General features: G+C 40.6%; 1 protein-coding gene across 5 annotated transcripts in view; it reads left to right on the forward strand.

Annotated features, from left to right (window-relative positions):
- The window catches only part of ADAMTS6 (ADAM metallopeptidase with thrombospondin type 1 motif 6), a 333,735-nt gene that overhangs the window by 302,715 nt on the left and 16,871 nt on the right, over positions 1-14,149 (forward strand). For all 5 annotated transcript variants that reach the window (XM_056541263.1, XM_056541253.1, XM_056541289.1 and 2 more), the window contains exons 21-22: positions 6,021-6,150; positions 10,870-11,074. In XM_056541263.1, the coding sequence (XP_056397238.1) occupies positions 6,021-6,150; positions 10,870-11,074 (335 nt within the window). The remainder of the gene's footprint in view (positions 1-6,020; positions 6,151-10,869; positions 11,075-14,149) is intronic.

Below are 14,149 nucleotides of genomic sequence, written 5' to 3' on the forward strand. Positions count from 1 at the left end.
TCTCCTATTCTCTGCTTGTCGTATATACTGTATATATTGCAGTGTTATGCCTTCCAGCTGGAGTGACTACAGGCAATAAGCGCTTGTAGCATGTTCCTCCCATCTGATAGCACTCTGCTTTAACAGGCCCAGTGTGATGTGCTTTCATCATGTGAAATAAAAGCCAAACTCCTCCATTTATCCAATTTATGTACAATTGCATACATAAGCAAATTGTCATGTCAGCTGCAGATGTTGAACGCTTGTATTTGCAATGTATGAAGTCTGCTCTGTAAGACGCTGTACCTACCAAAACTGTGGTCTCCAAATTGTGGACCTCCAGATGTTGCAAGCATGTCCGGACAACCAACGGCTGTTGTAGTTTTGCAAGTTGGAGGCACGCTATACTAGAGGAAAGTACAGCAGCACATTAACCGCAAAAAATAAAGTGAATTTATTCACATATATGATTTATGTTAATGATGTGTGTAAATGTATATGCATTTTATCATCTTTTATTGGAGTACATTGCCTGAACTTAAAATGTGCACCTCATTTTTTAAAATTTTTTATGATCTACATAGATTCAAAAGTGCTGATCATCTAAAATTTTGACATCTCATTTCACCTGTCAGGGTCTCGGTGCTGAGACCCTCATTGATTGCTAAAATGACCAGGCAGCAGTATTTAGTGGTGTGCCAATTCTTTTCTATTCAGCATTGCATGGCTCTGCTATGAGAGCTTCTATTGACTTTATCTGTCAGCACTGTTAAGGCTGGCCTGCCCACTGTAGATAGCTGTTTTGGGGGTTGTTGCCCCTACAGATGGGTAACTTTTTCTTCTAGGAAATTTTTTGGCTTGGCATATAACCCTCAGTCATGTTTTAAGGCCCTTTAAAGAGTACTTGTCACCAAATAAACTTTTCTAAACTAACTCTATGTTCCCTAACTACTCCTAACACCCCTCCCACCCGTTAAAAAGCTTTGTATTTTACCGTTCTTCTTGCTCACATAGTGCAATCTCCCAGCAGGAGAAAGTGGTCATTTCCCAGCAGGCATGACATCACTAAAGCCTGCTGGGGGACCACTTTTGCCCTCACATCGTTCAGTGAGGCTCTGTGTAGCTTTCAGTCTATGCAGCTTTCAGTGAGGCTCCGGGCAGCTGTCAATCATGCTCAGTGCAAAGAAACACTTCCTGAGTTTGGTCTCATTCCAGGGTGGGAGGAGACAGAACTCACTGTATTCAATGTGACAGGGAACAGAACAGAGCCACCTAGTGGCTATTTTTTGTATTACATTTTAAACATATTTATGTTGATAATTTTAAAAACAAGTTAATGGGAAAGTGTCTGCTAATTACACAACACTATATTAAAAGTTTTATTTGGTGACAGGTACTCTTTAAGGGTCAAATATTGGTTTGAAGTGAAACAACCTCTACTAGGTGACAACGTAGAGCAAGTCTTCTCTTTGAGAGTTATTCTGCATATTTCTTATTTGAAGCATTGCAATGCTTGTAAGATTCCATACACAAGTCTGACAGTCTCTCCCCTCAGTCCCACTTAAAAAATACTATCCCCTCAGTCCCACTTAAAAAGCCTCCCACTTGAAAGCCAGAACCCTGCTCTGCACAGGGGACAAGAACCCCTCTACTTTTGCATATCTGAGTAGTTTGGCTCTGTGATCTGCCCCTCCCTACCCCTATAGATTCTACATCACTCTCTGATCACAGGCTGCATTATATTCAACTTTTTTTCTTAGTGATGGAGCGGAATGTTAGTGTTGCATGTGGTATAGTGTATACCCTAAGAAAAATGTGCTGTATATTATACTGTCATGTTTTGTGTGATTGTAATTTATTGTATGATTTGTAAGGACTGAATAATCAATAAAGCTATTTCAATAAAATGGGACGAAAACCCTGAAAAAGCTGTCTACAGATGGGTAACTGTCCCTTCTGGCAGAGTTTCTTGCTTGGAGGCATATAATCCCTAATCATGTCTTCAGGCCTTTTAAAGACCAAATATTGATTTGGAAAAAAGCTACATCCAGTGAGTGACAATGTAGAGCACATTTTTTTTTTGGAGGGGAGCTACTTTGCATACTATTTTCCCATGGAGCATTTCATTACTTATAAGACTCCATACAGCAGCAAGCCCTTCTTCCAAAGGAGAGTGGCCCCTTCACAAATCTTCCCTTCCCCTCCATGCCAAAAAACACCTACAAGAGTCCCAGATTGATGTCCCCCTTTGCTGAAGCTTAGGGGGAACCAAAATGCTCCTGCTATCCACATTGGCAGATACCAAAGTCTTAACTGAGGAGCACAAACTGGTTGGCATCCCTTACCCTTAAAAACAGTTTATCAGTAAGTTTAGGAGAACAATGGTTGTCCCATGGAGTTTATCTACAATGGGCTACCAATATGTTCTAGATTTTTACTTTTAAACTTCTTAGTGTGGTCCCAATGAGCAAATCTAAATAACTGCACCAACCATGTACATGGACAAAGATGTTGATGTTTATGCCTAGAGACATGCACATCACTGTATATGGCCATTGTCATGTATGCAATTAAGCCAATGTACTGTACACAAGCACTATCATTTCCTCAGTGCTGGCAGTGTCTTCTAATTGTAATAAGTGGAGTTCCCCTTTAAGCTAAAAATAGATATCATACAGCTACCTAAGAATTAAGAACCGTTGTTCTCCATCTGGTTGTTTCTCACCCAATAATTTATTTTTGAGAAACGAAAAAGACGTTGCATGGCTATATAATTCATTATCGACTTTTTCCATTTGGTCTTGAGAAGAACAAGTCTGAAAATGGCGTCCAGAAAATTCAGACACATTATGCTGCTCATAAAGTCTCATTTAATGAAAATTGTGTTTATAAATTAGTATCTTTAAAAAGAATACTTGAATATAAAGCTGTTTTTCCACTGAGAAGACAAAGGTACTGGCAAAAGGATGAACATCCCATGATTTGATGAGACTGTCAGAAGGAATGTCTTGGTTAACTAGCTTGTTATGGGTTTATTGATGCACAGTTCACCAGGTTCTGGCGTTCTTCATAAGAAGTGTAATCTTATACCATCATTTATTTTCCTGACTGTTAAAGTTAATATTAACATGCCAGAGTGTAAAATATCCAATGCTTTGTAGTTGTAAATCTGTAGGAATCAAATGTGAGACTAGATTCTGAAGAACATCTTCATGCCCAATACTCCTAATCACTAAAAGCTTTTTCTTTGGAAGGACACTTGACATTTTGCAGTGTTAAGGGGAGCAATGACCTAAGAAGACATGGCTATTTTTACTCTAGACCTGGTGAATTGGTGTTATGTTGGCCAAGAGCAGTGGTCTCCAAACTTGTTCTCAAGCCGTTACGAAACTCGTGTAGTGACATCTGACTGTCAGTGCATGGTGGCTGCTGAATAGCCAAAGGTTGAAGACCATTGGTCTAGAGATAGCAGTAACAAACATAGCGCCAAATTGAGCTGCATGTTTGGAAACCCTTTCCCTTTATTTGAGATATTTCTCAATGTATATTCACACAGGGGGCAACTCTTCTCTTGGATGGTCATCTTGAATCTACTTCAATACCTTGTGCTAGATATCGTTTTAAGACAAATGCCATCTATGAATTTGATGAACGTTAGAATCTGAGAGCTGGTTACTCTATCATGGAAGCCAGCAAAAAAATATGAACATATTGTTACTAATACCCTTCAATAGTAGCAAGATGAAAATATTTGCAGCAAATATTTGCAGCAAATATTTTCATTTTGCTACTATTGTATATCGGAGACTTTCCGATAAGAAGTCGATCGGGCAGGTTAGTATATAGCGCCTAATCTTGTAATAAAGAGGGAGCTGCTTGTTCATGAAAGCAGTGCCCAGAGTTTCTTTATACACATTGTGGACTAATACTCACTTTTGTATGTTATTTAGCATTACAAAGCTACCAGTGATATTTTAGGGCTGTTATGTGTAGACGTTCAGGGAAAGATCTTTGTCCGACTAGTAGATGAGTGTCCTGGAAGGAAGATCCCATCATTTAAGTTAGAATTCTGGAATAGAAAGCTAGTTCATACACCAGACAGCCCCTTTAATCGACCCGTGGTTTCACACACAGCTTATGATTCTAAGGAGTGTGTTTTTAAAGTTAATGGTGTGATGGGTGTTTTGGCAAGCGTGGTGCCGTAAATGGTCTCAATGTTAGAGGTGCGAAACGAAAAGCGACAGTGCTTTAGAATCATTGAATACTGAAACTGTAAGGGATGCTTCCCTGTGGTGAGGAGGTGGCTCTTTCCCACAGTGAATATACAGATTTTATTTAACATGGGAAGCGTCTATTCCCTAATATGATTACAGGCATAAAATTAGGAGACGATAGCTAGAACCGACAAAGAGAAAACGTCTTTTGCTATCCAGCTGGCTCTCAAAATAAGTGTCTTGGTGTAGATTTGCTTTCTTTTTTATGGATGAAATTTCTGCTGTAGATCTTCCACTAAAGAATTGGCAACTGAATTACGTAGAATAGTAGAGATGTTCCACACTTGTATGTGTAGAGAAAAAGATGTAAATAATTTTTTTCTCTTCAGTTTACACAATATCCCAGACTTGCCCCCAGTTATATTCTTTAAAAGCTGAGATATGAAGATTTGTTTGGCTGGTTTGGTAGGGTCTTCACCCTGGAGAGCTGCCAATCTATATCATGAATAAAAGGGGTGTTGATCTCTGTTAAGGATTTGTGTCTTTTAGTACAGAAATGCAGAAAAGTAAAGCTTTTTATATTATGTAGACACTAACATTATATGTATATTTGTAATATACATTGGTTAAAATGTGTATACTTTTAGATGAAAAATGCTCTAAAATGTTAAACCACTAGGGGTCCCTTCACTGTACAGAACAGGGCCTTGTCCCTGTAGCAATTGCCTGTGTCTTTGCCTGCAGATGTGCTGAGACAAAATTTAGGAAGTATGTGCAGGACAAGCAGGGCTTTGTGCAGACTCTTTGCTTGTCAATCAATCTGCTGTGTGAGTCGGGATTGTTTCACTGAGCCTCACTGCACAGAGCAGCCAGATGTCAGGAGTGAGGGAGGAAGTTTTTTTTATAAGTTGTGAGGGCAATTTAGGGAATGCTTCCTCCTCCTTATTGTAAGCAACAACAATAAGGGAATGAGGAGCCATAAGGATGAAATCAAAGATATAAACTAATAGAAGGGATCAGCACCAGTTAAAATTGAGCCTGGAGCATTTTTCATTTATTTTATTTTATTTGTTTTAAACTTGTGACAGGTTCACTTCAACTTTTGTCCAAAATGTTCCTTAAGTAATCATATAAATGTCTGTAAGGCGATTCTATGTATGTGTGTAGATATATATACATATAGCTAAACACAGCCTGGCCACCGTGACTTGAACCTCTATAGCAGTGTTCCCAAACTTGTGACTGTCCAGCTGTTGCAAAACCACAGCTCTCAGCATGATCACCCATGTTGAGAGTTGTAGTTTTGCAACAGCTGTAATTTGGCTGTCCAGATGTGCTGGAAGTTGAAGTGGGAGATTTTTAGATTTTCAGAGGCCCTATAGGTTTTGCACATAAAAAATGTAGGTGGTCAGGGGTCGTTGAAGTAATGCACATGGGTAATTTAGTTTGTCAGGCATCAAATACCGATTTAGCCAATGCTAAAGATGTTGCACTGTCACAGTGCTTAAGTGTAACCTATTTTGTGCTGGCTACAGTACAGTGTACTGCTCTGCTCTGTGCATTTGCCTAGAGCTGTGACTGGCGACTCCCAGTTACACAATAGTTTTTGTGGCGCTGCTGCACTACCAGCATTGAGCACCACGGAGACTCTATATGTGGAGCTCAGATACTAGTAGTCCCACCATATGTTATATATACCGACTGATCTTTTTTCAGAAAATCATCCCTCTAGAAGAACAAATTTGATGCAATTTGGGGTTTTTGTCTCTAAAGGGTTTCATATAGGTTTTGTAAAATGTTGCTGATTGTGTTAACATTGTCTTGCAGGTATCCAGAAGCAGGAGGTTGTGTGCAGAAGACTGGACGACAACTCCGTTGTGCAGAATAATTACTGTGACTTTGACAATAAGCCACCCGAAAACCAGAGAGCCTGTAACACAGAGCTTTGTCCGCCTGAGTAAGTACTGTGTATCTTTAAATCTCATGAAAGTTGTAATATAGCATAATTAAATGTTCATACTCCTGACAATGCTACAACCACTTATGATGCATGTGGTAACAGAGTGCATTTGCATTTTGGTGTGTAAAATATTTGTGCCGTTAAGATTTTGTCTGGACATGATTACCTCTTTCTGTATTGGTACTGGCCCAGCAATCAACTGATCATTATGGATCCAGTGTCACAAGCCCCATGGATCTGCTAGTATTGCCTGCGGAGGCACCAGCTGTCTATACATGTCTGCTGCAGAGGCTGCTGCTCATTCACACTGCAGAATTTCTGTGCAGAATTTCTCCACTACAGCAGCCTCCCATTGCCTTCAATGGGATTTTGCTGCACCATACACACTGCTGAATTTTCCGCCACAGAATTTCAAATTCTGAACTCCATAAGAATAAACAGGTTTATTTTTTCGTCGAAATCTGCTCAATTATGCATTGCTGCCAATGATGATGTTGTGCGTCCAAGCTGCCTGCTGCGCACAAAATGTCTACCCAGAATTTCTTGGGGCAGATATTCCGTGGTGTGATTGTAGTCTTATTGTCAGGAACCGGACTAGCGGCTGGTGAGGATACTGGAGGTGGATCCGCTGTGCCAGAGAGGCGATGACGCGGGTCGTACTGGGGAATCGGTTCTAAGCAGTTACTGGTGTTCACCAGAGCCCGCCGCAAAGCGGGATGGACTTGCTGCGGCGGTAACTACCAGGTCGTGTTCCCCAGTAGCGACTCAACCCCTCTGGCAGCTGAGACTGGCGCGGTACACAAGGACTAGACAGAGGCGAGGTCAGACGTAGCAGAAGGTCAGGACAGGCAGCGAGGTTCGTAGTCAGGGGCAACAGCAGAAGGTCTGGGTACACAGGCTTGGGAACACACTAACACTTTCTCAGGGCACAAGGCAACAAGATCCGGCAAGGAAGGGAAGGGGAAGTGTGTATTTATGTGTAGGGGGGTGATTGAACTGATTGGGCCAGGCACCAATTAGCGGTGTGCTGGCCCTTTAAATCTTAGAACGTCGGCGGGGCGGGGCCGCGCGTGCCGGGACAGCCACAGGAGGAGGAGGGTGAGTAGAACGGGACGCGATCCGCGAGCGGATCTGACCCGCCACGCGGATCGCGTCGCCGCCGGCATGAACACAGCAGCGGTCGCGGTCAGAGACAGAGACCGGAGCGCTGCTGTTAGCATAACGCCGCGAGCTCTCTGGGGAAGCCGCAGGACCCGGAGCGCTCGTCGCTACAATTATGGTACAGTCACATGTACATAATCCACTGCAGAGCTCTCACAGAGGGAATTTCCCTTATGTATTATATGTTTAAGGTTAGGTTAGAACAAAACAGCACAGCATGCTGCACAATTCTATCCGGTGAAATGTTGGAAACCATGAAAAACCCCCACAAACCTCAGAAAAGTCATTGGAGTTCATTGGGCGCCTTTGGTGTCCAGCTTATAAGGGATGTGGCACGTCCATTATTTTCATTGTTGTGTTCCTATAACTGAGCAGAGCAATGGAAATCCTTAAAGGGGTACTCTGGTGAAAACCTTTTTTCTTTTAAATCAACTGGTGCCAGTTAAACATATTTGTAAATTACTTCTATTAAAAAATCTTAATCCTTCCAGTACTTATTAGCTGCTGAATGCTATAGAGGAAATTCCTTTCTTTTTGGAACACTGATGACATCACAAGCACAGTGCTCCCTGCTGACATCTCTGTCCATTTTAGCAACCATGCATAGCAGATGTATGCTAAGGGCAGCATGATGGCTTAGTGGTTAGCACTGCTGCCTTGCAGTGCTGGGGCCTTGGGTTCAAATCCCACTAAGGACAACAGTAAATAAATGAAGACTTAGTGCAGAGAGCACTGTGCTCGTGATGTCATCAGAGAGCATTCCAAAAAGAAAAGAATTTCCTCTGTAGTATTCAGCAGCTAATAAGTACAGGAAGGATTAAGATTTTTTAATAGAAGTAATGTAAAAAATCTGTTTAACTTTCCGGAGCCAGTTGATTTAAAAGAAAAAAGGTTTTCACCGGAGTACCCCTTTAATGCAGATGTAAACAAGGCCAAGAGCTGCTGTTTGTAGTGGTCAACTAAAAAATTTCAAACAGGGGCCCAGTCTATAGCATTTATATTCCATATGTTCATATGATGATGGACGGTCAAATGAGACAACCCCTTTTTTACCAGCCTTCATAATGAAGGGAAAAGTGCCAAAATGATATGCTGTAGTTTAAACTACTTATAAACATTATAGTGTGAATGAAAAATCACTTACACTGCTAAAAAAAAAAAAAAATCAGTTCGAAAATCCGTAAAACATTCAAGAGTTAACATACCCCAAGTCACTTAACCAAGAGAAAACAACCTCAAGGGGATAGATTGTAATAGGAGTGGCAGTGTCCCGAATGCACAGACAGGCCTCTTTGGGGTCTAGGAGTAAAATCTGTTTTGTACTAAGAAGAAATTGACTTATTTATTGTGGTCTCTGCTGGAGTGCTTCTGTCTGAAGCTGAAGGCTGTTTACCATTTGTACAGCTGAGGATTTTGACAGTCCGTGAACATGATAAATCTATCCGGCTAAACAGTATTTCTCCTTCTGCATATGTGAGGGATGAAGTGTCTCGAAAAACATTTGGTATTAGTTTATTAGAAGCAGCCTCCCTTGAACCTTAGTGGGGCAAAGGCTGTCAAACTAAGGTTGAGCAGTCGGAAACGTTTCCCCAGTGAGCTCCATTCCCTAACAATAGTAAGATCTCTCGAGGAAAGGATTGACCTTACCTCCATCACTCTGGTTGGTACTGTCTCTTTCTTATCTTTACATAAAACTCAAGACACGTTCATTCTTGAAATGGTTATCCTACAAGAGTAATTCCTGAAAATTCAACTTTCTACATGCAAGTCAACAGATGGTTATGATAAGGTTCTAAAGGAATTGTAAGAGATTCCTGGCTACATTATGCTTCGTATGTCATGGGTTGCAGACAATGTACTGTAGTGTTGCCTCTGCTGTCTGATAATTCTTAACCAGTTTAACACATAGCGCACTATCTAGCTGGCTTCTCACCGAAAATGTCAAACCTGTCAACATGTGATAATGAAGAATTTCACACTCCGATATAGGGTGAATGTAACTTATGTAACTTATTTTTCACATCTCCTCCTTAGAGACAACAAAACACAGTATGAAACTGCGCACATAACAAAAATGTCAACTTAAATATTTTTGGCGGCTTTCCAGGGTTGAGTAGCATGCTGTTCCATGTTTTTAGAAGACTTTTGTTTCTTTATTGTGATAGAGAACCCTTTCAGTGCACAGTCAACCTGCTAAAAGGTTAAACTGATTTTATGTTACATTGCTGTCATTATGGAACATGCCGGGGCTTAGATATATAACGGAAGTAATCTGTCAACTCTGTATTCTGCACCAGTAATACATAAACATGACACTTTCATCATATTATTGGCAAGTCGTGTGTTGAATAGTCTAAGAGTTTCTAGGAAAAAGCATACCCTCAAGTTTTAATTCTGAAGATTCGATAAGGTTCTTGATGTTTTTGTGATACATTGTATTGTTTTTTTTTACAACTGGGAGTATCCTTGGCTACCAAATCACACCTTGAGGCTAGGTTCACACTAGTGTAATACAGACACATTTTGTGTACATATTACGGCCATAATCTCTGGCCCGACTGTGGGACAGCTTAGTCTGGCCAGGATAGAAGCTATAATATGGATGGAAAATGATGGCCCTATTATTTTATAGTGAACTGGAAACAGCCCTATCAATTTTGTTTATAAGCACAGTATATTAGACTCTTCTTCCTTACAGATACACTTTTATTCATCTCAAGCCGTTTTCATAGAAATAATGGGTTGAGTAGGCTGCTATTACTGTTTACAAAGCTGTTGGAACTTCTATAAGGAATAGCAGTCAATTACTTGTCCTCAAACGCTTGTACTTGTAGTTCTTCTTGACATTGTTACAGACACAACAAGAAGATGGAGGCCCCAAAACCCACAATGCAGACCCATAACGGTGGTGGCTAAGATCAGATATACACTTGGCATCTCTTAAAATCATTAAAATAGACACTATGTAACAAAGTTTGAGAATATCAATAGCTTGGATAAATAAACCTTATTGACATCATCTTAAAGAACATATTTCACCTGTTTGCCACATTTTTGTAGAAATGCAAAAAATGTCTAATGTGTTTTGAATAGGTTAGATGAGCTCTATGACAGGCATTTATCAAGCGATTTAGTTAATTTTTCTTTACTAAAAATGTCGCAAAAATGTCGCACCTGCTACTACGCGATTTTTCATGCGATATTTTGACTGGAAAGCGAGAAAAGCAAGTTTTCAAAAACTTAACTACAAAGTAATAATTTTAAAATGGACTACAGGTAGTCAGGTATTTATTAACTGCGACAGTCGCAACAGCGCAAAAAAAAACCAAGGTTAAAAATTGACTAAATTTACTCCAGCTCAAACATGGAGAAGAAAAAGCTACTACCAAAGTAAAAAAGAAGAAATTGCTTACATGAAAGAAAATTATCAACAGGCTTAAACCAGTTGATAAATAAGTCACACATAAGCAAAAAAAAGTAAAGAAAAAAGTACTAAAAAAAAGGAATACATAAGCAAACATTGATAAATGTCCCTATATATTCTTGCCTTTCTAGGTGGTTTATCGGGGACTGGACAGAGTGCAGTAAGACATGTGATGGGGGAATGCGTACACGGACAGTGCTCTGCATTCGGAGGATCGGACCTTCAGAAGAAGAAACACTAGATGACATCAGCTGCTTAACTCATCGACCCATCGAAAAAGAAGCTTGTAATAATCAGTCTTGTCCTCCTCAATGGGTTGCTTTGGATTGGTCTGAAGTAAGGATGACATACTATATCAATTTAGATCTTATATCTCTTCCTGTATATAGTTTATTAATTTATGTTTGGGTTTTTATTCCTATTTTAAGCAAGTATATTGCTTTGATGATTTTTTTCCAGAAAAGTACGAAGACAATTGGGGCTTATTCAAACAGTTTCCTATGTAAGACTATATAAGCTGTGTTGTACCACAACATACCTTAGGTAGACTCTGCAATGTGCTTACTTCACTTACAGTTATATACATTCCTGAAACCAACCTCAAAGGTTGCCCTAGGCTAGGAAAGTCTTGTGAGACAATTGAAACAAGTCACCATCCGTCTTTACACATCCAAACCAACACTTTTACAGCTTTTTTTTATCTGTATATCTCCTGAAGGCTAATGTTCAAGGGAAAAAAATCATAGCTTTTCCTAAATTTTTAGTCATGTTAAAATGTCAATGTTTGCCGGAATGGAGGGTCATAGTTTAAAAAGACTGGCATAAACGCTGAGAAAGGTGTTTGGAAATTATGATGGTGAAATGCAATTGTTATTTCCATTCCAATTTATATTAGAATGAATTGACTGATAAATGCATTGTCCATGATACAGTAAATGTACTCCTATTGGTCTTTATCTCCACTGGACTCCCAGCAGTTCTTTCAGTGTTGATGTTTCCAAGCCTAAAGGTCTTGAAGCCGAACTCTATTTAGCTAATGTGTCTAAGTGTATATGTGGGGATAAGAAATCTTTGAGGGGTTCTTGTAGTTAATAATTGTGACTAGTAATGAGTAAAACCCCTCAGATTCATTGTGGTAGGTTGCGCTAGAATTTGCTTTCAAATTTGTTTCCATTTCTGTGATTGATTCTGTTTTGGCACTACAATTCCTGGGCCAGGTGCTGAGTACCTGCTATGGAATTCATGGTGTGGCAATGCATAACATTGTCATTCCCCTCTGCAGGCCATACAGTGTACAGCAGTGCATAGTGTACCATTATATATACCATTATACAGAAAGAGGACCATGGCCACTAGTAGTGCCTGCTCCTTTTACCAAACAGCAAGCTTTATGAATCCCTGGCTTACTGTAAATATATATTCATGAAGCTGGCTAGGAAATCTATTAACACGGCTTACAGCCTCTGGAGCTGAATGGCCAGACATACATTGATCGCTCATAATCCTGAAGTGAATGATAAAAACTTTGGATTGGAATACAGTTTTTGTAAAATGTCTAACAAATCCATTTCATTATGGATCAGTCCACTTATTGTGAGCTTTCTACACGTGGTGGGCTTGTGCTAAATAGCAGCCAATCTTAGGTAGATCTACAGTCCAAGGCAATGAAGTCACAGCAAAAGCCTGAACCTCTGTTAAGGAACAGCTGAATTTCACTCTAATAGTAGTCTTTAACTAGATTACTATTCAAGAACTGTAGTTATATGATGCATTTTTATTGATTAGATTTGTAGATTAGCTGAGGTTTTTTTCTTGAAAGCAGAGATTTTGACTTGGAGTCATATCATCTCAGGCAACTGCTTGAATCAGAGACGTGCCGCAGTGATCATGGGTCCAGCTCTCCAGACACTGGCAAACAGATGATATTGCTGTCTTGAGACAACTATTTAATACACTACATTGAAATTGCAAAGGAAAAAATGTTATACAAAATGTTATACAAATCGATGAAGTAGCAGATGTCACAAAGATGATCAAATATCCAAGCACCTAGCTCCAAGCTGTGGCATGTGGAAGGTGCTTTAATGGTATAAAATCCTGATTGAAAACACATTTTTTCAGTCACACAAAACACCAGAAATCGTATCAAGTTGATACAGTATTGTCAATGACATGAAGAGGCCTTCAAGAGGAACATCACACCAGTCCGAATTCTATAATTATGGTGTGGGGTGGCATAATGTATGGTTCCCCTCTAGTCTTTATTCCAGGTACACAAACAGATTGGTGTTGTAACCAGTGGTACCATTTCTTTGAAGTGCTCCAGGAGCCATTTTTTAACATGACAATTTCCAGGCTGCATGTTGCTCATGCTACTGTGAGCAGCTTGCATTGGCTAAATGTGCTACCATGGCATGCAGCGTCACCCATGAAACATATCTGGGACGCCTTTGGTTTGCAACTGCTTAGGGAACTGCCAACAGGGAAGTGCACTCAGCATGGCAGAACATTCTTCAGACAACCATTATTAAAGGACATCTGCAGCGTGATTAACACTTATCCCCTATCCACAGGATGTTTGATCGCGGGGGGGGGGGGTCTGACCACTGGGACCCCCTGTGATCTCCTGTACAAGGCCGCGGCTGTCCCGTGCAGGGGGCGTGCCAGCCGCAGCATGACATTGCAGCCGGCATGCCTCCTCCATACATCTCTAACGGAGAGGCAGGGAGGCAGCGTTCGTGCCTCCCCGTCTCCCCCATAGAACTGTATGGGGACGGGGAGGAGACGGGGTGTCACTGTCGACCTCTAGGTCGAGGCTACGCGCCTTAGCGCTCACCATGAGCGCTAATGGCGGCGCCCTGTTAGGGATATCGCGGGGGACCCCAGCAGTCGGACCCCCGCAATCAAACACTTATCCCCTATCCTGTGGATAGGGGATAAGTGTCATACCACTGCAGTTGTCCTTTAACCTCATCGCTAACATCATTGCTGCCAGCTATAAGCTCAGCGAAGACCAATATCTACAACAAGGGAATGGCAGGAAATAAGTTAAGGTTTCTTATTTTTCTTTTTGCAGCCCGGGCAGAATGGAAAAAAAATCACTGAATAACCCCTTTAAACAGTGGTACGTTACCTACAAGTGTCCTTAGTCATGATTAAAAGCATTAGGGCAATTGTGGTGGCATATGTCCAAAACATGTTAGCGACAAAGTATTGAAGATTTGATGTAATGCGGGAGCTGTATTCTCTTTTTTCTATGTGTCATATTGCCTTATTGGTCTGGAGGCTTTCTGTATCCCCTTTTCTATATGAAGACTGGGCAGTGGAACTAGGTGAGCAGTGCTGGCTTGCTTTTCCCCTGATTTTGTAATCTCCAATTGTATACGTCTGTAAAAATGGCAGAAAAGTTTT

This window comes from Hyla sarda, chromosome 1 (assembly GCF_029499605.1).
Source record: "Hyla sarda isolate aHylSar1 chromosome 1, aHylSar1.hap1, whole genome shotgun sequence".
Lineage (NCBI taxonomy): Eukaryota > Metazoa > Chordata > Amphibia > Anura > Hylidae > Hyla > Hyla sarda.